We start from the raw sequence: 24,255 nt of genomic DNA, 5'->3' as shown, positions 1-24,255 counted from the left end.
TCTTCCATTCCTCTCAAAATTTTTAGAAAAGGCTGTTGCGCAGCAACTTACTGCCTTCCTGAAGACAAACAATGTATACGAAATGCTTCAGTCTGGTTTTAGACCCCATCATAGCACTGAGACGGCACTTGTGAAGGTGGTAAATGACATTTTAATGGCATCGGACCGAGGCTCTGCATCTGTCCTCGTGCTCCTAGACCTTAGTGCTGCTTTTGATACCATCGATCACCACATTCTTTTGGAGAGATTGGAAACCCAAATTGGTCTACACGGACAAGTTCTGGCCTGGTTTAGATCTTATCTGTCGGAAAGATATCAGTTTGTCTCTGTGAATGGTTTGTCCTCTGACAAATCAACTGTAAATGTCGGTGTTCCTCAAGGTTCCGTTTTAGGACCACTATTGTTTTCACTATATATTTTACCTCTTGGGGATGTTATTTGAAAACATAATGTTAACTTTCACTTCTATGCGGATGACACACAGCTGTACATTTCAATGAAACATGGTGAAGCCCCAAAATTGCCCTTGCTAGAAGCATGTGTTTTCAGACATAAGGAAGTGGATGGCTGCAAACTTTCTACTTTTAAACTCAGACAAAACAGAGATGCTTGTTCTAGGTCCCAAGAAACAAAGATATCTTCTGTTGAATCTGACAATTAATCTTAATGGTTGTACAGTCATCTCAAATAAAACTGTAAAGGACCTCGGCGTTACTCTGGACCCTGATCTCTCTTTTGAAGAACATATCAAGACCATTTCAAGGACAGCTTTTTTCCATCTACATAACATTGCAAAAATCAGAAACTTTCTGTCCAAAAATGATGCAGAAAAATTAATCCATGCTTTTGTCACTTCTAGGTTAGACTACTGCAATGCTCTACTTTCTGGCTACCCGGATAAAGCACTAAATAAACTTCAGTTGGTGCTAAATACGTCTGCTAGAATCCTGACTAGAACCAAAAAAATGTGATCATATTACTCCAGTGCTAGCCTCTCTACACTGGCTTTCTGTCAAAGCAAGGACTGATTTCAAGGTTTTACTGCTAAACTACAAAGCATTACATGGGCTTGCTCCTACCTATCTCTCTGATTTGGTCCTGCCGTACATACCTACACGTACGCTACGGTCACAAGACGCAGGCCTCCTAATTGTCCCTAGAATTTCTAAGCAAACAGCTGGAGGCAGGGCTTTCTCCTATAGAGCTCCATTTTTATGGAACGGTCTGCCTACCCATGTCAGAGACGCAAACTCGGTCTCAACCTTTAAGTCTTTACTGAAGACTCATCTCTTCAGTGGGTCATATGATTGAGTGTAGTCTGGCCCAGGAGTGGGAAGGTGAACGGAAAGGCTCTGGAGCAATGAACCGCCCTTGCTGTCTCTGCCTGGCCGGTTCCCCTCTTTCCACTGGGAATCTCTGCCTCTAACCCTATTACAGGGGCTGAGTCACTGGCTTACTGGGGCTCTCTCATGCCATCCCTGGAAGGGGTGCGTCACCTGAGTGGGTTGATTCACTGATGTGGTCATCCTGTCTGGGTTGGCGCCCCCCCCTTGGGTTGTGCCATGGCAGAGATCTTTGTGGGCTATACTCAGCCTTGTCTCAGGATGGTAAGTTGGTGGTTGAAGATATCCCTCTAGTGGTGTGGGGGCTGTGCTTTGGCAAAGTGGGTTATATCCTTCCTGTTTGGCCCTGTCCGGGGGTGTCCTCGGATGGGGCCACAGTGTCTCCTGACCCCTCCTGTCTCAGCCTCCAGTATTTATGCTGCAGTAGTTTATGTGTCGGGGGGCTAGGGTCAGTTTGTTATATCTGGAGTACTTCTCCTGTCCTATTCGGTGTCCTGTGTGAATCTAAGTGTGCGTTCTCTAATTCTCTCCTTCTCTCTTTCTTTCTCTCGGAGGACCTGAGCCCTAGGACCATGCCCCAGAACTACCTGACATGATGACTCCTTGCTGTCCCCAGTCCACCTGGCCGTGCTGCTGCTCCAGTTTCAACTGTTCTGCCTTATTATTATACGACCATGCTGGTCATTTATGAACATTTGAACATCTTGGCCATGTTCTGTTATAATCTCCACCCGGCACAGCCAGAAGAGGACTGGCCACCCCACATATGCCTGGTTAATTCTCTAGGTTTCTTCTCTCGGAGGTTTTGAGCCCTAGGACCATGCCCCAGGACTTTTGACATGATGACCGTGCTGTCCACAGTCCATCTGCATTGCTTCCAGTTTCAACTGTTCTGCCTTATTTTTAGACCATGCTGGTCATTTATGAACATTTGAACATCTTGGCCATGTTCTGTTATAATCTCCAGGGCACAATAAAGAGGATTTGACCCCACATAGCCTGGTTCCTCTCTAGGTTTCTTCCTAGGTTTTGGCCTTTCTAGGAGTTTTTACTAGCCATCATTCACCTGCATTGAACTTGCTGTTTGGGGTTTAGGCTAGGTTTCTGCCATCAGCACTTTGAGATATCAGCTGATGTACGAAGGGCTAAATAAATAAATTTGATTTGATTTGACTAGGTGTTTACAGGCAGTAGGACCTGCCATCATTCACTTTGAACTGGACTGTGTGTTTACAGGCAGTAGGACCTGCCATCATTCACTTTGAACTGGACTGTGTGTTTACAGGCAGTAGGACCTGCCATCATTCACTTTGAACTGGACTAGGTGTTTACAGGCAGTAGGACCTGCCATCATTCACTTTGAACTGGACTGTGTGTTTACAGGCAGCAGCAACAGCGTAACTTTAGATCATCAGAACGCATTCACCAAAAGCCACAAAATACACCTGAATGGATTTCTGCAAATATGTAAATACTACAGGACTCCTCTTAGATTTGGAAAACTTTACAACTTGTCCAAAACCACATTTTGACAACTGAATGAGAACTTGCCTGCCGACTCATTTGATCGATGCCAAATACATTTGTTTGACAACTAAGTTGTTCAAGTGTGTCAGAGTGCGCAATAGGTCATTACTAATTCAGAGAATTGTCAGATGTCTGTTCTTAAATTCAGAGCGTTCCGCTCTCTGAGCGTTCAGGTGCACACTGCACTATTGACACTGGACTCTGGCCGAGGAGTAGGGTTGATCCAAGCGTTCCTCACAATGTTGGCAGTCAAGCACGCAAGCTAACTGGCTGAAGTTGGCTAGCTTGCTAGCTATTTCCAGTGAGAGAACACCTCACTCTCAAATGAGAGAACACCTCACTCTGACCATTTTACTCGGCATAGCAGAACTGGTTAGGCTGTTTTGATGTTATCTAGAGCGTGGTTGACTAACTGTGCTGCTGGCAACAATTTAATAACTTTTTTTGACAGTCATATTCAGCGGGTGTTGCGTGTTTGTAAATGCCTCAGTTATATTGCACTCTGGCACACTCAGATGTGTGCTCTGAAATCGGAGTAAGTCCGAGTGAATTTATGAACACAAGAGATATGCAAAATGGATAACAGTCATTTAAGTTCAGCATAGCTAGCAGAGCGATTCACATTTCTTGCTAGCTAAACAAATGGCACCTGCATCTCTAGCTGTAGCCACCAAAAAATTATATGAGGGGAAAAGATAACATGACATCTTCTCAGCAGCTAGCTGGCTAGCTAGCTAACGTCAGGCTCTGTGATGTTAGCTTGCTAACTAAATAGCTACATAAATATATATGCTAGCCTATTAGCCACATTATGATTGACTTAGGATCATTGCCCTTGTTAGTGTGATTGTATTGTCATTCCCATCATTAGTTACATTTGTCCATGTATGTCCAAAATATTGAGTAATTGACACTGAAACAGTGCATTCCTAATGGGTGGAGGCAGCAAACAATGTACCAGGCCAACTGTGATTTACAATCTGATAGGAACATTTTTTGAACTAATGTACCAATAAATATATTAGTGAATTATATTAATCATGCATTGAACTGCGTCCATATATTCTGCCAACAATTCTGACTTCATGAAATTTTGTGCCGAATAGAACCTATTTATAAAACCTCTTATAAAGTTGTTTTTTGGTGCATATTTTTTTGACTGATATTATGATTGTCTGTTTGTTTCAAATCTGCAAAGTAGTTAAAACACTGTCTGTTCCACTTTAAAATGTATTCAATTCTAAATAAATTTTGTAACTTTGCCTCTGAAGCATTTAACTGCATATGACATGCATTTATCCACATCATATGAAGGAATGTGCCTACCTAATTAGGGGACACAGTGAACAGTTGGGAGTTGGGGCCTTGGTGTTAAATACAGTCTGTGAACAAACGTAAAATGTATACATTTGTGGTTCATATTCGGTTCCAGTTAAAGGGTGGTTCAGAATCGATTAGATCTGTGGACCATACTTTTTGCATGGCTAGCTCTGAATATGAACTTTCCACAAGTTGTTTATATATTATAGAGCTCCTTTCGGGAGCCCGGATAATTTATTGATAAATCCCATCCTTGGATGTTTCGGTAGTTGGGTTTCCCAAGGGACTCCCATCTTGGAATGTTCTAAAGCCATTACTGTATATGATATCGGCAAAGGTACAGATTCCACATTTGGACTATTGGGGGGGGGGGTGCAAATGGCCAGCCTTCAGATAACAAGGCATTATTGTGACATATTGGAGTATGGGCATGTCCTTTTGATTATCAGTTACATATTCTGAACAAAAATATAAATGCAACACTGGCCAAAGTAGATTTGTTAAAAAGCATTTATCCTCGGATAACCTCCAATAGAAGGTTAATTAGAAACAACGGCTCTCTCGATGCAGAAGAAGCTTTTGATAAACCTAAATTGGTCATATGTCTGGTCTTTCTTGAAACATATGGTAATTGCTCCAATTTCATTAATATAATTAAAATACTATATGCTAATCCCTCAGCCAACAGTCAATATCTGCTCCGTTCAGAATCACTAGCAGTAGACAAGGCGATCCAATTTTGCCTCTGCTATTCTTATTATCCATGGAACCCCTGGCTCATGCAATTCGTCAATCGATGAAAAAAACACAAATTTCCTTAAAAATATACTGATGACTTCATCTCATTATACGCAGAGCGATATTTTTTATATATCTAGACAATGTATCTCAATCGCTCCCAAACACATTGAAGCTCAGAGATATATTTAGCTTCATCTCAAGTTATAAAATGAATCTAACCAAATCAGCCCTACTGCCTCTCAATACCCCGATGGAGGACTCCATCTCTACTTATGGGTTCCCAATTGTTTCCCATTTTAAATATTTGTAAGTAGATATAATTCCCTTTTGAGATAAAACCACTGACAGCAACTTTAACAGAACACTCAAATCAATTCAATCCGTCCTCAGTAGATGGAATAATATCCCAGTTGCTTTAACCAGCAGAATATCTATTGTCAAAATTAATATATTGCCACGGCTGAATTTCATATAGTTCAATGTTTCCCATGTTTCTCCCTTCTGGGAAAGATGTAGGAGGACCATCTGTACCAAACGTTAAATTGTATTCCCAGGCACTAGCATTTCTCTACATCATAAATTGGTTTACGTCCAATCGCCATCACAACCGCAGACAACGTATAACCACGCCAACTCAGGACCTCCACATCCGGCTTCTTCACCTGTGGAATCGTATAACACCAACCACTCAGACAGCTGATGAAACTGTGGGTTTGCACAACCAAAGAATTTCTGCAAAACTGTCAGAAACCGTCTCAGGGAAGCTCATCTGTGTGCTTGTCATCCTCACCATGGTCTTCACGTGACTGCAGTTTGGCATCGTAACTGATATCAGTGGGCACTGTCACACTGGAGAAGTGTGCTCTTCACGGATTAATCCCGGATTCAACTGTAGCGGGCAGATGGCAGAATGATGCTGATGTCATTTTGTTAACAGAGTGCCCCATGGTGGAGGTCGGCATTTTGGTATGGGCAGGCATAAACTACCGACAACAAACAAAATTGCATTTTATCGATTGCAATTTGAATGTACAGCGATACCGTGACGAGATCCCGAGGCCCATTGTCGTGCCATTCATCATCGCCATCACCTCATGTTTCAGCATGCAAGGATCTGTACATAATTCCTTTAACTTCTCTAGGGTAGGGGGCAGCATTTGGAATTTTGGATGAAAAGCATGCCCAAATTAAACAGTTTAAACAATTTCTACTCAGGCCCAGAAGATAGGATATGCACATAATTAGTAGATGTGGATAGAAAACACTCTAAAGTTTCCAAAACTGTTAAAATAATGTCTGTGAGTATAACATAACTGATATGGCAGGTGAAAACCTGAGAAAAATCCATTCAGGAAGTAGGATTTTTTTGTTTGTTTGTAGTTTTCTATTCAATGCCATTACAGTATCCATTGACTTAGGACTCAATTTGCAGTTCCTCCCACTAGATGTCATCAGTCTTTAGAAATTGTTTCAGGCTTGTATTCTGAAAAATGAGGGAGTAAGAGCAGTCTGAATGAGTGGACCCTGCCGTGTCACAGAGCTTTTTCATGCGCGCGACCAGAGAGAGTGCCTTTCTTGTTTACCTTTTATATTGATGACGTTATTGTCCGGTTGAAATATTATAGATTATTTAGGCTAAAAACAACCTGAGGATTGAATATAAACATCGTTTGATATGTTTCTATGAACTTTACGGATACAATTTGGATTTTTTGTCTGCCTGTTGTGACTGCGTTTGAGCCTGTGGATTACTGAAGAAAATGCGCAAACATATATAAATGCGGGGATATAAGGAGAGACTTTATCAAACAAAAGGAACATTTATTGAATAAATGAATGTCTTCTGAGTGCCACCATATGAAGATCATCAAAGGTAAGGGATTAATTTTATCTCTATTTCTGACTTGTGTAACTCTTCTACTTGGCTGGTTACTGTTTATAATGATTTGTCTGCTGGGCTATGTTCTCAAATAATCGTAAGGTATGCTTTCACCGTAAAGCATTTTTGAAATCTGACACCGTGGTTGGATTCACAAGAAGTTAAGTTTTGTAATGAGTATTTCTGTATTTGAATTTGGCGCTCTGCAATCTCACTGGATGTTAGCCAACCCTAGAGAGCTGAAAATCTCACAGTTCTTCCATGGCCTGCATACTCACCAGACATGTCACCAATTGAGCATGTTTGGGATGCTCTGGATTGACGTGTACGACAGCATGCTCCAGTTTCAGCCAATATCCAGCAACTTCACACAGCCATTGAAGAGGATTGGGACAACATTACACAGGTCAAAATCAACAGCCTGATCAACTCTATCTCCTCTTTTGGATAGTGAGACGCTAGCGTCTCAAGTGGCCAATAGCCTCGGGAAATGCAGAGCGCCAAATTCAAATAAAACGCTATAAAACTCAAACTTTCATTAAATCATACATGCAGGATACTCAATTAAAGCTACACTCGTTGGATTTAAAAATGCTTTTCAGCGAAAGCATGAGAAGCTATTATCTAATAGCATGCACCCACCTGAACCAGTTGTAAACAAAATAACTAGCGTAGCAGGCGCTACATCAAAACGCTGAAATAAAATATAAAACATGCATTACCTTTGACGAGCTTCTTTGTTGGCACTCCAATATGTCCCATAAACATCACAATTGGTCCTTTTTTTCCGATTAATTCCGTCCATGTATACCCAAAATGTCCATTTATAAAGCAGGTTTGATCCGGAAAAAAAACAGCTTGCCAAAACACAATGTCACTACAAAACATTTCAAACGATGCCTATAAACTTTGCCAAAATATTTCAAACTACTTTTGTAATACAACTTTAGGTATTTTTAAACGTTAATAATCGAGCAAATTGTAGACGGGGCAATCTGTATTCAATAGAGCAAGTAAACAAAACATGCACCACCTTTTTCCCTCTTGCGTAACTTTCAACAGTGTAACGTTGTTCCAGGATGTGCCTCTTCTTGACCAATGATTAACTTCAACCCAATTCCAAAGACTGGTGACATCCTGTGGAAGTCGTAGGAACTGTAAAATGGTCACTATCAAATATCCCTTGGTAAAGACAACTGAGGGAACGGTCAGAGGCAAAAAAAGAAATAATTCTGAACAGTTTTTCCACTGGGTTTTGCCTCCTACATAAGTTCTGTTATAGTCACAGACATGATTGAACCAGTTTTAGAAACTTCAGAGTGTTTTCTATCCACACCTACTAATCATATGCATATAATATATTCCTGGCCTGAGTAGCAGGAAGTTGAAATTGTGCACGCTATTTATCCAAAAGTGGAAATGCTGCCCCCTATCCTTAAAAGGTTTTAAGGAGATATATCGCACTGCATGAGGCAAATCGTGGTCACACCACATACTGACTGGTTTTCTGATCCACACCCCTACCTTTTTTAAGGTATCTGTGACCAAAGAATAGGGCCTAAGAAATTTATTTAAATTGACTGATTTCTTTATATGAACTGTAACTCAGTAAACTATTTGAAATTGTTGGACATTGCATTTATACTTTTGTTCAGTATAGTTGGTTAGCTTTAGCTACCTGCAGATTCATGCACAGTGCATGGTAGTATGAGTTGTTGCTAGCTAAAGACTCCACTATGCAAGTAACTATTTCACTATACCATTTATACCTTCTACCTTCTGCATCCTGTGCATGTGACCAATAAACACAGATTGTATTTTATGTAGTGTGTGTTTACCAGAGACAGTAATGTGAAGAACAACATGATCTGCACCAAAGTCAGATTAGGATATAGACCAAGGACTAGATTAAGTTATTTTTGCTACTACTTTTTGCTACTACTTTAACAATTTTTAGTCTTGAAATCTTTGGTTGTTTGCTACACTACCGTATTCACTCTGTTTAGCACATGGCCTCACATGTGAATTTTTAAAGAGATGGGGGGGGCTAAGGCTTAAGAAGATGTGATCGATGCTGAATGTGTGTAGGCAAAGAGCTCTCCAGTAGGTGTACCAGAACATTCATGGACCATTTTCTCAAAAGTGGGGTTACAAGTTTTATCAACTTTCAAAGCAGAATAACTTTCCCATTGTTCCTCAACTACAGTGTATGATATACCATTTTCTAGCTCCGTGTCTCTACTTTTATCCAATGTAAAAAACACAATTTCAAATGTTGCTTCATAGGACTGAATCCATGTGGTGGGTCAAATATCCTCATTGTTATTAGCAATGTGGTCTAAATTAAGTTAAACATAAAAATGTAATAAAGGAATTGTGCGGAAGCCCATAGGGGACTAACAATCTCTCCTAAACAGTTTAGCCCATAAGGATGCAATATGCTGTAGCTCTATAAGGAAGCAACCCCAGTCTGTATGGCACTTCAATATGTTGACCATTGTTCATTCATTTAGCGTGGAGTCATCATTGTCTAAATGCCATGGAACATAGGCAATATAATAATAACTAAGTCCAATCTTCAGCAACAACAATAATAACAGTGTTCCTTTAACCCCATTGAGGGGGTGTCCTCATCATTGTCTGATGCTGAGGGCTGCATCACAGACATAAGCTAGGCTGCGTGATTGTGCGTGGATAGCATACCTACATATTGAGCCAGCCAAATTGGGGTTAGCCTAGATGTGTCGGCTCATCCCTTTGTCTGTTGGGCTTGATGTGCTTATAGAAGAAGTCTTGAACCTCCTTGGCAGTAGAACACTTGTTTGTTGTATTCTGGAAGGTCAAGATGAGTTTTGCAGGGTGGCTGAAGCAGCATCCCTAATATTGGTATTTCTGAATGTTGCTACATGTACAGGCACAGCAATATGGATGTTTCTGTTCATGATAGCTGCTTACTGGTTCCACAGTATCATTTATCCCAGCAGGTGAACCAACCCACATTGTAGTTACAGTGTCACCCCCACCCGCACACGCGCACATACACACGCTCGCACACACACACACACACACACACACACACACACACACACACACACACACACACACACACACACACACACACACACACACACACACACCCACACACATACATACACGCACACGCACACACAGACACACACACACACACTGTACTGGCTATTGCACTCTCTCCCGCTGTTCATACACAGAGCCACTACAGAGCCATTAAATAAGAGTGCCATAGGGACGTCAGTCAGTCAAAAAACAAGCACGCAAACACGCACGAGCATGCGCATACATCCGCGGGCACACACACAAACAAGATACAAAAAAAAAACATGGGGACATCTGTCGGCATCTGTTGACTACCTTCATGAGCCATTCATGTTACATTTACTGAACACGATGATGTGTTTTCCTTTTATTCTGGTTTTATGGAGCTTTGCCATTACCCAGTGTTCAGCTTCGCTTCCAGGAAAGGCAAAGGCTGGAATCAAGATTTTGATGTTTGTTATGATCTGAGACTGATTGATGGTGACTGAGTGAAAAGGTCTGATTACTTGCCGCTGGGTCCATTATCTGGTTCGGAACCCTCCCAAGCGCTGCACAGAGGATTCTCCTTCTGTCTTTTCATCTTTTCTGAGAAGAGGGATATGGAGAAAGATAAGCAGGAGCCACAATCAAAATGCATTCTGAAAATCCCTGTCAATTAGGCTTCAAAACATCCCAGCAGTTAAGTCTTTTAAGTATGTCACGTGAACAATATAGGGTTTTACACAAGATGATGCTGTTGTAAATAGTGCTATGAAAACATTCTAATGCCTATCAGGAAACACCTCCAGAATAGAACACTCAGATGCTTATTTTCAGAATGTGAGAAAATACTATCTTTATCCCTTGTAAGTCCTTGTATACAGCTCCTCAACAGGCTGTATGAATTTAAACTTGAATGTCAACAGTACATGTATAGCAGGTATGTCAAACTTTCTCCATTGTCCTCACAATGGCCATGGGTGTAGGGTTTTATTGTTGTGTTGGTAACAGCTTCTCTGGTCTAAACCTTGTCTAACTGGCTGACTGCCATTCTAAGGAAGTTAGTTACAAACAGCAAAAAGCTGTTTATAATGCTAAACAGCCTACCAATATTTTCTCCTGGGGTTGTTATTTGTACTAAATGGTTAGAGAAGACCGGCAATCTGCGATGATATCAGATTCTAGAAGGCAGGGTTACCCAGACTCAGTGGGCTTGTCCCAAATGGCACTATAGAGAATAGGGCTCCATTTGGGACGCAACCACTGTCTAATAGAAGCTCATTGAAGAAGATCAGAGCGACACCAATCACAGTGGAAATACAGCAGGACTTCATCATGTGCCTAGCGGGTCCAGTTGATTATGTCCCATTACGTCAGTCGGAGTCTGGTCTTCTGCCTTTAGGACAAACTCTGTACACTGACCAAGATTTAATATTTGGATCACATTGGAACTTCTGCTATACTTTTCCACGTCAGCACTGAATGAAAAGCACACAAAATGTATTTTATGATTTATTTCGATAGCATGACTAGATGAGATAAATTACTGACTGTTTAGTTCCTCGAAGGGAAATGTTCCATTGCTTCATCATGTTGTATACAGGCATATTTTGACATATTGGAAAAAATCACACCCAGAGACCAAAATAGACAAATAAATAATAAGAGAATAGAAGCTTCTACCTTTCCCCCCCTTTAGGCTGTCCTTTGCCAGAGCCCATCTCTGTCTTTCTGTCATAACATTCTCCTGCTGTCTGCACATTGGAGCGTTCCAGGGATTTGACATGACCACGATGCCTGCCAGCGCCTGCCACCGCCACGCATCAATTTCACACCCACCACTCTAATTACCGCAACACACAACAGAAACCAGGAAGTAAGCCACAGTTACAGTTGGCTTGACGCTCCGAGCCAGAGGGATCAGAGAGAGAGAGAGAGAGAGAGGAGAGGAACTGGTGCAGGTATATTAATAAGACAACCAAATGAAATGGACCAATACAAGTTCCTTCTGTCTATTTTTTCCCTCTGTTTTCTCTCTATTTTCTCTCTCTCTCTCTTTTCCTCCCACCGCCTTCCCCACTCCCCTAAGACTCTTTTTTTCACGAACACCGCAATAGAGAGCTTCAAAATCCATTCAGTAGTGTATGGTAAAGCTATACCTCCCTCTCTCTTTTCACCTCACCACCAGTGAAAGCTCTACGCTGTTTGAAGTGCTAGATGTAGAGCATCCCTCCTGCACATTCTAATGACTGTGTGAGTGACACTGCGCCAACTGTGCTGTATCACTCTTATTGTGTTAACTATCCATCTCTGGAACTGTGCACACACACAGGTAGGTGGCACCTTCATTTGGGAGGAAGGGCTTGTGGTAATGGCTGGAGCGGAATTAGTGGAATGGTATCAAATACATCAAACACATGATTTGATGCGATTCCATTCTCTCCATTGCAGGCATTATTACTGTATGAGCCATCCTCTCCTCAGCAGCCTACACTGTAGCACACCTGATACTGGTGATGATAGGCACTCCTGTTGCCATTATAGCCCTCTTGTATAAATCAAATGCAAATGTTTTCACTAGGAGTAAGTACGTGACTGTTTTGGGCACCAACTGTCTAAAACAGTGTGTTCGTGTGCCCATCTCTGCTCTCCCCAAAGCAAAAATGTCAATGTTTGTATTGCGTAAACACAGAAGATGTCTTCTGAGAGGCGTATATGTCAAAAAGATAAAGTATTGTTTATTGAACACCGTCTCTGTGAGAAAGCCCTCCAGTCAATGCATTGTTTGATTTATATCAGATTCATTCTTTTGCTAGTTGGTTTTATTACTGATTTCATTGCTGGTTGTTGCACTGGTATATTTATAGCCTATATTTCGTACGGTTGTTATGTGAGCTTTGAATAAGATTTTCAATGCGTCCATTAAACTTGGCAAAGAAACTTGAACACATCCATCCCTCAGATAGTCATTAGCAGTCTACATTTGTGTCCCAAATGGCAGCTGATTCTCTTTATAGTTCCCTACATTAAACCAGATCCCTACGGGCCCTGGTATAATAAAAAAAGTAGGGCACTATAAAAGAAATAGGTTGCCATTACGGATGCACACTAAAAGAGCTAAACCTCTCCATTCATTCATTCATTCATCAGCTTCCTGTGTCTCAGTCTTGATTAATGTTGAATCAGATAGCGAATGGAGGAAGACTCCCCCTGCACCCCTCCTCTTTGACCCGACAGTGGGGCAGGCGGGCATCTTGGAAAGCCCTGCCATACTGCCATGCAGTATTCATACCCACATGGCAGGGCCAGCGTTCACTACAGCATAGCCAGAGAAAGAAATCTGGTTGTGTGTGTCCTAAATAGCACCCGATCCCCTATGGAGCACAATACTTTTGACCAGAGCCCTATGTGTCCTGGTGAAAAGTATTGCACGAAATACAGAATAGTTTGCCATTTCAGGTGCAGGTTGTCCATTGAGGTGGTAAATGATGTGTCCTCACCTCAGGGGTATACTATTAGTTATTCAGAACGGCTTGATCAAAAGGAATCAGTTGGAACTGTGGAGGTAAAGGAGTCCATGAGAAACCACCAAACATGGTCCATAGTTTAAACTTGATTAACACACACAATCTAATATTATATTCTAATGGGATGCTTTGGAACACTGTATTGATGCCAGTTCTGATGTGTCCCAAACGGCACCATATTTCCTTTATAGTTCATGACTTTTAACCAGAGCCCTGTCAGAAGTAGTGCACGATATAGGGAATAGGGTGCCATTTGGGAAGTGCCTCTGGTTATAGCTCTTGGTTTAACAAGCATGTGCTTTCCTTTCCTCTCGTTGCTCGTTCTATATTCAATAAAGTGCAGATAAAGGGCCTAATTTCCAGGGACTGTTATTTTGAGGGTTCTTTAATGTTGAATGTGATTAGGTCTTTAGAGTGGGTAACCTAGTTAAGCAGGGAACATGCATCTCTACTCAACTGTCCGTTCTCACACACCTACATGAAAAGAACATTGCCATCCAAAGAGAAGTCCTAGAGGCTGCTACTGCTCACTGCTAAGACTAACTCCAAGCCAATAGCTTAGGCTCCATAAAACACCATGTACTGAGAAAATGCAATGTAGCAATCCATTTATTATGCCAACATCTTAAAAACCCAATTTAAAGTTTTACAAAAAGAGAAAAATGTGTATAGTATAAAATGAAAAAAAATGTGGCACTCTTTAGTTTATTTTCTGTTATCAAAATACCATAGTGAGTCATTGTAAAACAGGTAAACAAGTAAAGTATGTCATCGTATTGCTGTGAAAATCATGGGGGATCCATCAGTGTACTCAGTATATCTACGCTCAGATCCAGGGCTGTACACACAGAAGCCCTAAGGCAGCGGCTGGCTGATCATGCATATTTAAAGATCTCTCAGATTTATCACAGTCTGTGCTAAAGTGACTTTAAAGTGAAGCTTCATTGGAATGATTAGGGTTAAATTCCAGGAGTCCTCCGGGTTGTGCTGGAAGATGTCTTTGGCTGTGCCCCCTGGGTAGGGGGTGGTAGGCAGAGGGTTGCGTAATAGAGAAGTGCATCGTGGAGGTTAGGGGGTGTTGTCTCTGTCAGTCTCCTCGCTGGGTTCTGTTCTCTGGGAGAGAAGGAAGGTCTCCCACACTGCCAGACACTGGAGGAGAGAACACCCACATCATCAGGTTATGACAGACTGGTAAGTCTCACACACACACAATCACTCAGTTGAAACGGCAGGTCTGTGAACTTTCGAGCCAGTCAGTATGTTTCCACACATCAATAAAACCTTCCACTCTGTCATCTAAACTTCCAAAGTAATAGCTGTCTGTTTAACGGCCGCCGTAAGTCAGACACACATGGCATGCCTCAATTCAGCAGCCAATTTCGTTCACAGGCTCCGGCTGCTCCCTGGACTTCGGTCTCATCTATTTCTCACTTGACAAGGTTGTGATTAATGTTCTGACCCAAACAGAGCCAAGCACCCACCCAAACAGCCCTATTTCCTCCGTCTCCATCCTCCCCCCCCATCTAAACATCCCGTTCTCCTCTCACCCTGCCTCCTCTCACCCCAATCTTCCACACCCACCCAACCCTTCACTCCACTCCACCCTTCTCTCCTCTTCCAAACTTAGCCGACATGACAGTGGCAGGAGGCTCTCGTGGGTAGCCAGCTGACTGCCATGTCACTAGTGCTTAATCATGATGACACCTTCACCACGGGACACAGACTCAGTCTGACCTTTACCCATCAGCCTCACTGACAGGGCCCAGAGAAGGCAGAGCTAACCAGAGTTTGGACATAGCTGCTTTACACAACAGGTTATACAGGGACAGAGCACAGGGCTAAACAGAGTATGGACAAAACTGGTTTACACAATAGGTTATACAGGGACAGAGCTAACTAGAGAACCGGGACAGAGTTGCTGTACACTAAGGACCATGGGTTATACAAGGATAGGGACAGAGAGCAGAGCTGTGTTAAGTACAGAGGGGCGAATAGCGAGGGGGCGGAAAGAGTTACCATAGACTAGACCAAGGGCCACAAGCTTCACAGAGCACAGGGACAGAGCTGCTGTGAGCTACACGGGGTACAGAGAGCACACGAGCAGAGGGAAAAAAATGGTGAATAGCAGATTTCTGTGACTCAGCAGCTGGCTAGAATACTAAATGGGAGCAGATGCAGAGCTGATCACAGGAAAGACCAAGTCACAGAGGAAAGAGGTGAAACATTGGCTGACCGAAAGAAAAATGTTTTTTTACTTCCACAGCTAACTCCTTGGAGTTGAGTTTATTCAAACTTGAACATTTATACTTAATGATGTTGTGCAATAAATAAACAGGTTTGACTAGTACCTATCAAGATAAGACTGTGTGTAAGGATTATTGTGGTTGAGGAAAGCGATACATAGTTAGTGCAACTTATCCTTCCTTCCGGACGGAGTGTTTAAGCCCTCAAATACAGATAAGACAACAGACTGTTGAATAAAACATTCAGGGGAAATCAGGCGACAGCTAAATCCATTTAAAGACCCGACTGGGAGAGAAGTACAACCCTGCCGCCAACGCAGCATTCTTCCCGGAGATCCAAAGCCCTTTAAGTTCATACCTTGCAGTGGAGCTGTGAGGATGACTGTCTGATTGAAGCAACACTTAAAAGCCTATGGCAGCACAATGGGAGGCAGAGAGAGGAACCTCACACCCGAGCACTGTAAAGGACAAGACACCATAGTGAGCGGTTGGCCATCCCATCGCCTCTGACCACAGAACATCGGCCATCATGTTGAATCGCCACTGTTCGTCGACACCCAGCAGGTGATCCTCCTGTGCACGACTGATGTTCATTATGGTGTCTCGTTTCATAACTTCTGCCTTCACACATAATGCCCGGTGCATCTTCAGTATGACATGACCAACATGTACAGGTACCCGAACTATAACGAAGTGAATAATTGGACCCAAAATTGAAGGGTATAATCTGTCCTTGGTCCCAGCATGTCTGGACTGACGTGTGCACTGACGCAGAGCTCCACAGGGGTGATAAGTCGCCATCCAATCAGGGGTGGCTATCGGTGCATTACCAAGGAGGCAAATGTCAATACACACTCTGCCGCCGAGAGGGGAGTGCCTGTGTGTGTGTGTGTGTGTGTTTATCTGGTAGAGGAGCTCCATCAGTGCTGGTCCTGATACAGCCTGTGACAGCTCCAGCTGAGGTAATGGGTCCTGTGTAGCAGTGTGACTAGCGTGCTAATTAAGGAGATTGTTAAGGGGGGAAGAGACCGCTAGCCTCGTTAACATCATTAGCTATCCTCCTTTTCTCCCTCTAGGCTCCAGTGGTTTAGCCGGAAGACAGGTAAACTGAAATAAATCAGACAGCATTACATATGAACACCAGTGGATGCAAGAATGCATGCACAAGCAAACATGCACACACACACACATCGTAGTCACACACACATCTTTAAGCACAAGAGCGGCTGCACTAGTCCAGAAGAAAGTTATGGACTTGAGCTCAGCACAGACTTCCTTCACATCAATATTCGGATACTCAGAAGAGTTGAATTGACTGTCAATGCCATGGTAGAGGTGATAAGAACAAGGTAGATAATTGTTGCAAATCTAGAACACCTTGTAAGTAAAACCATGTCCAGTTGAAGAAACATCATTGAAGAAACCGTAGTTGCTATGGAGTAACCATGGCGCTCCTTTGATGTTGCAACCTGACAGAACGACGCACAGTTGCTGTGCTGTATGCAGAGTGGGTACAGTGATGAACAGGCAGATTCTAAATCTAATGCAAATAGAATTCATAGTACACCAACAAAGGACCATTAAGAGTAGAATAGATACATATCTAAAATATCCCTATATTCCTCTCCGTCAGCATTTATGCAGACACGATATCTGTAGGAAATAATAAATCCTGTTTACAAACTATTTGAAAGCATTGGTTTGGAAATAAAAAAAACGTACAGTGGTTAGTCACAGAAATATAACCTCTGGTCTGAGGGGCTTTTCACATTCTAGTAATAATATGTCTATATTACAGTACAGTAATTGTCAGAGAACTGAACTATGACCTCTATGTGACCTAGCCCTGGGTATCTCAGTATGGTTACAGTCATGAGAAGATTGAATGTGACAGGTATGGAATAAAGTATGGAAAATGGGTCTATAACCCCCAGGCAAACTGATGATTCAGACAAGCATGCACCCTGAGATTTATCCAAGCCCATAATTGATGTTAATATTCCATCTCAGGAAGAGCAAATACCTCACTGAGTCCTCCGAGTACAGCCCTTTCCCCAGTCTCTCCACCCTTTCCCAGTCCGAACTTCCATTCACCTTACTCCTTTCATCCCCTCCTTCCTTCCCCCAGTTCCTCCATCTAACTCCTCCCTTTATCTACCCCTCTCTGTGTCACGCATCCATCCCCGCTCTCCTCCTCTCCTTTTCCGTCTCGCCATTAGGGCCAGGTTATTGCATTGGTGGTACCACAGGGTGAAGAATGCAGTAGGGTGGTGGTGCGAGGTAAATGAGGGGCACAGAGCATTCCCTCCCAGGCTTACTGCTGCCACCCCCCCATACCTCTCATCCTGGATTCTCAGTGTCGAGTGCGGACCTCCTAGACTCTTCTCTTATTAAAGGTCTTACATGAATCATTCACAAAGCCCACGGCACACTCATCATCCAGCCTCCTTCAACACCTGAATAAAATCAACTCAAAAGTTTATTGGTCGCGCACACAGTTTAGCAGATGTTATAGCAGGTGCAGCAAAATGCTTATGTTCCTAGCTCCTAAGTATGCAGTAAAAAGTCAAACAAGTACACAAATAATTAACAAGTAAAAACAAGTACAATTTTCTTTTTGAAATGAAGAAAGTTGGGTAGTTAAATTGGATTCATCCCAAATGGCACTAACAGTAATCAAAATGCAACTTAAACATAGTGCCTTTGGAAAGTATTCATACTCCTTGAATTTCCACATTTTATGTTTTTGCCTAAACTCAAAATGTAATTGATCTACACACAACACCCCATAATGACAGAAAATGTTTCTACAAATGTTAGCAAATGTATTGAAAATTAAATACAGAAGCCTAATTTACATAAGTATTCACACCCTTGAGTCAATATATTTTAGAATCACCTTTGGCAGTGATTACAGCTGTGAATCTTTCTGGGTAAGTCTTTAAGAGCTTTGCACACCTAGATTGTACAATATTCTTCTAAAAACTATTCAAACTCTGTCAATTTGGTTGTTGATTATTACTGGACGGACAATTTCAAGTCTTGCCATAGATTCTCAAGCAGATTTAAGTAAACTAACTAGGCCACTCAGGAACATTCAATGTCCTCTTGGTAAGCATCTCATGTATATTTGGCCTTGTGTTTTAGGTTATTGTCCTGCTGAAAAGGTGTATATCTCCCAGTGTCTGTTAGAAAGCAGACAACCAGGTTTTCCTCCAGGATATTGCCTGTGCTTAGCTCTATTCTGTTTCTTTTTATCCCCAAACTCCTCCCTAGTCCTAGCCGATGACAAGCATACCCATAACGATGCAGCCACTACCATGCTTGAAAATATGAAGAGTGGTACACAGTAATGTGTTGTGTTATGTTTGAGGGCAAATCTATCACTTGTATTCAGGACATCCAAGTTCATTTCTTTGTTACATGTTTTGCAGTTTTACTTTAGTGCCTTGTTTGTATTTCTTATGAATCCCCATACTCTTCCTGGGTCCAGCAAAATTAAGGCAGTTTCTAAAATTTTAAAAACATTACAATACATTCACAGACTGTGTGCCTTCAGGCCCCTACTCCAAAACTACCACAGACAGTACAAAATCCATGTATACGTGTGTATAGTGCGTATGCTATCGTGTGTGTGTGTGTATGCATGTGTCTGTGCCTATGTTTGTGTTGCTTCACAGTCCCCACTGTTCCATAATGTTTTTTAATTTTTAAAATCTAAATTTTACTGTTTGCATGAGTTACTTGCTGTGGAATAGAGTTCCATGAAGTCATGGCTCTATTTAGCACTGTGTGCCTTCCATAGTCTGTTCTGGACTGTGAAGAGACCTCTTGTGGCATGTCTTGTGGGGTATGCATGGGTGTCCGAGCTGTGTGCCAGTAGTTCAAACAGACAGCTCGGGGCATTCAACATGTCAATACCTCTCACAAATACAAGCAATGATGAAGTCAATCTCTCCTCCACTTTGAGCCAGGAGAGATTGACATGCATATTATTATTATTATTATTATTATTAGCTCTCTGTGTACATCCAAGGGATACCTTTGCTGCCCCAATTTAAAATGTTCCCAAAGCCTTTTTTGTGGCATTTGACCACATGACTGAACAATAGTCTTGGTGAAACCAAACTAGGGCCTGTAGGACCTGCCTTGTTGACAGTGCTGTGAAGAAGGTAGAGCAGCACCTTATCATGGACATACTTCTCCCCATCTTAGCTACTGTTGTATGAATATGTTTTGACCATGACAGTTTACAATACAGCATAACCCCAAGCAGTTTAGTCACCTGAACTTGCACAATTTCCACATTATTTATTATAAGATTTAGTTCAGATTTCAGGTTTAGTGAATAATTTGTCCCAAATACAATTACTTTTAGAAATATTTAGGACTACCTTATTCCTTGCCACCCACTAAAACTGCAACTATCTGTTAACTTTTGCAGTCATTTCAGTCACTGTAGTAGTTGACATGTGTGGAGTCATCCGCATACATCGACACTCTGGTTTTCCTCAAAGCCCGTGGCTTTAGTAAAGATGGAAAAGGTAATGGGCCTAGACAGCTGCCTTGTGGAATTCCTATTTCTACCTGGATAATGTTGGAGAGGCTTCCATTAAAGAACACCCTCTGTGTTCTGTTAGACAGGTAACTCTTTATGCACAATATGGCAGGGGGTGTAAAGCCATAACACATATGTTTTGCCAGCAGCAGACTATGATCGATAATGTCAAAGGCCGCACTGAAGTCTAACAAAACAGCACCCCCAATCTTTATATCATCAATTTCTCAGCCAATCAGTCATTTGTGTAAGTGCTGTGCTTGTTGAATGTCCTTCTCTATAAGCATGCTGAAAGTTTGTCGTCAATTTGTTCACTGTAAAATAGCATTGTATCTGGTCAAACAATTTGGTAACAGGCTGATTGGTCGGCTATTTGAGCCAGTATAGGGGGCTTTACTATTCTTAGGTAGTGGAATGACTTGCTTCCCTCCAAGCCTGAGTGCACACACTTTCTAGTAGGCTTAAATTGAAGAGGTGGCAAATAGGAGTGGCAATATCTTCCGCTATTATCCTCAGTAATTTTCCATCCAAGTTGTCAGACCCTGGTGGCTTCTCATTGTTGACAGACAATATTTTTGTTCACCTCTTCCACACTAAGTTTTCGGGAATTTAAAATTACAACGCTCGTCTTTCATCATTTGGTCAGATATACTTGGATGTGTAGTGTCAGCATTTGTTGCTGGCATGTTATGCCTAAATTTGCTAATCTTGCCAATGAAAAAAATCATTAAAGTAGGTGGCAATATCAGTTGGTTTTGTGATGAATGAGCCATCTGTTTCAGAATTTAATTTAAGGTGCTCCAAAGCTTTTTACTATCATTCTATATTTATCTTAGTTTCATAGTGTAGTTTCTGCTTATTTTTATTCAGTTTAGTCACATGATTTCTCAATTTGCAATAAGTTTGCCAATCAGCTGTGCAGCCAGACTTATTTGCCATTCTTTTTGTCTCATCCCTCTCAACCACACTTTTTCAATTCCTCATCAATCATCATCACTGGGATTTAACAGTTTTAAAATAATTTTCTTAATGGCTGCATACTTATTAGCAACTGGAAAAAGCCATTTCATAAATGTGTCAAGTGCAGTGTCTGTTTGCTCCTCATTACACACCACGGACCAACAAATATTATTTACGTCAACAACATAGGAGTCACTACAAAACTTATTGTATGACCTTTTATACACTATAGTAGGCCCAGCCTTTGGAACTTTGGTTTTCCTAGATATGGCTACTATATTGTGATCACTACAGCCGATGGATATGGATACTGCTTTCAAGCTAATATCTGCAGCATTAGTAAAGATGTGATCAATACATGTTGATTTCATTCCTGTGCTGTTTGTAACTACCCTGATAGGTTGACTGGTAAAGAAAAGAATCCTGGTTCAGGTTATTTTTTAAAATTTTTATCTTTATTTAAACTAGGCAATTCAGTTAAGAACAAATTCTTATTTTCAATGACGGCCTAGTCTGGCCAAACCCGGACGATGTTGGGCCAATTGTGCATATATATCATATACCTCTCAGGCTTCATTCTGCTCACTGTCATTTAGGTTAGTATTCTGGAAAAACTACAATGTTGTTGATCCATCCTCAGTTCTTATACCACAGACAAACTCTGTTTTAAAGCCACCATTGGCCTCATGGTGAAATCCCTGAGTGGAATCTTTGTAGTGAATGGGTGTAATTAAGCTTCCCCCCCACCCACCCATCTACCAATAGGTGCCCTTCTTTGCAAGGAATTGGAAAACCTGCCAGGTCTGCATTGTTGAATCTGTGCTTGAAAATCCCTGTTAAACACAGTTATTGCACACAGTGAGTCCATGCAACTGATGCGACTTGTTAAGCACATTTGAACATTTTGACATTATGGGATATTGAATGCAAGCCATTGACAAAAACTCAACTAAATCCATTTGCAATTCAGGCAGTAAGAAAAAGTCAAGGGGTGGGAATACTTTCTGAAAGTAAAATTATTGCCACAAGACATACTAAGAATGATCCGTACAGCAGTAGTTATATTAGTGAGCTATGTCAAGAATCAAGTAGATAAATATGCGGTGTGTAGAAACAGTGTAACTAAATACAAAGTACAGTTGTAGAAATATTACAATGAGCCACATCAGGAATACAGTATTTGTGTGTGTGTATATTCGACTGTGTTAAATCAAATTTAATTGCATTGGTCGCATACATATATTTAGCTGATGTTACTGCGCGTGTAGCGAAATGCTTGTAAAAAGTCATTTCCGGCTGTATGTAATAACAGAAAAAACCATTCTGGGCTAATAACCTAAGAAAAACACGTTAAAAATACTGAAATTGTTTAGGAGCTAGAAGCAGAGCTGCAATGTCTATCGGTGCCATAGCAACGATGTTGGTGTGTGTGTGTAAGATAGCATGTACGTGTGTTTTGTGTGAGTGTGCGTCACCTGGTAGACTGCTAGTGATTGCTGTTCAACAGTCTGATGGCCTGGTAATAGAAGCGGTTTCTTAGTCTCGTTCTTGGCACTGATGTCTGCTGGACTCAGTCTGCTAGACGGTAGCTAAGTAAACAGTCCATGGCTCGGGTGACTGAGGTCCTTAATGGTCTTTTTGGCCTTCTTTGAACACAGAGCACTGTAAATGTCCTGGAGGGCAAGCAGCGGGCTCCAGATGATACGTTGGGCTGACCGCACCACTCTCTGGAGAGCCATGCAGTTGAGGGAGGTGCAGTTTCCATACCAGCCAGTGATGCAGTCTGACAGAATGTTCTGGTGTATGTGTAGAAGTTTTTGAGGTTCTTAATGAATTTCTTCAGCTGCCTGAGGTTGAAGAGGCACAATAGCAGCCGCGCAGTCATGAATGAACAGGGAGTACAGGAGGGGGAACACCGTTTTGAGGATCAGCTTGGCAGAGGTGTTGTTGCCTACCCTCACCACCTGGGGTTCTAACCCAAGACCCTGAGCTTAGTGACAAGTTAATGCTCGTGTGGCTGAATGGAAGCAACTCTCCAACATCTAGTGGAAAGCCTTCCCAGGGGAGTGGAGGCTGTCATAGCAGGAAAGGGGGGACCAACTCGATATTAATGCCCATGATTTTGGAATGAGATGGTCGACGAGCATGTCCCCACATTCTTTTGACCATGTAGTGTGCGCATATATATATATATATATATATATATATACACACACACACAGTTGAACTCGGAAGTTTACACTAAAAGGTCAGAGTTATTAAAACGTGTTTTTCAACCACTCCACAAATTTCTTACTATAGTTTTTGCAAATCTGTTAGGACATCTTTGTGCATGACAAGTCATTTTTCCAACAATTGTTTGCAGACAGATTATTTAACTGTATCACAATTCCAGTGGGTCAGAAGTTTACATACACTAAATTGACTGTGCCTTTAAACAGATTGGAAAAAAATCCAGAAAATTATGGCATGGATTTAGAAGCTTCTGATAGGCTAATTGACATCATTTGAGTCAATTGGAGGTTTACTTGTGGATGTATTTCAAGGCCTACCTTCAAACTCAGTGCCTTTTTGTTTGACATCATGGGGGGAAAAAAAAATCAACAGAAATCAGCCAAGACCTCAGAAAAAAAACTGTTTAAATGTATTTGGCTAAGGTGTATGTAAACTTCCAACTTCAACTGCACACACAGAGACCCCAAATATAAAATCCATACACAAAAAGCTTATTTCTCTCAAATTTGTTTATACCCATTAGAGAGCAGTTCTTCTTTCCCAAGATAATCTAGCCACCTGAAAGGTGTGGCATATCAAGAAGCTCATTAAACAGCTTGATCATTAAACAGGTGCACCTTGTGCTGGGAACAATAAAAGGCCACTCTAAATTGGCATGCCGACTGCAGGAACGTCCACCAAAGCTGTTGCCAGATAATTGACTGTTAATTTCTCTACCATAAACCGCATCCAATGTCATTTTAGAGTTTTTGGCAGTACATCCACTGACCTCACACATCCTGCTTCTTCATCTGCGGGATCGTCTGAGAGCAGCCACCCAGACAGCTGACAACTGAAACATTTCTGCACAATCTGTCAAACAGTCTCAGGG

General features: G+C 41.7%; 1 protein-coding gene across 3 annotated transcripts in view; it reads right to left on the bottom strand.

The window, feature by feature from the left end:
- Window positions 1–13,979: 13,979 nt before the first annotated feature.
- Window positions 13,980–24,255, bottom strand: part of snx7 (sorting nexin 7) — a 36,857-nt gene continuing 26,581 nt past the window's right edge. For all 3 annotated transcript variants that reach the window (XM_024374645.2, XM_024374647.2, XM_024374646.2), the window contains one exon: window positions 13,980–14,537. In XM_024374645.2, the coding sequence (XP_024230413.1) occupies window positions 14,457–14,537 (81 nt within the window). In that variant the 3' untranslated portion in view covers window positions 13,980–14,456. The remainder of the gene's footprint in view (window positions 14,538–24,255) is intronic.

This window comes from Oncorhynchus tshawytscha, linkage group LG16, assembly GCF_018296145.1.
Source record: "Oncorhynchus tshawytscha isolate Ot180627B linkage group LG16, Otsh_v2.0, whole genome shotgun sequence".
In the NCBI taxonomy this organism is placed as follows: Eukaryota; Metazoa; Chordata; class Actinopteri; order Salmoniformes; family Salmonidae; genus Oncorhynchus; species Oncorhynchus tshawytscha.
This window is presented reverse-complemented; position numbering and strand designations above follow the sequence as displayed.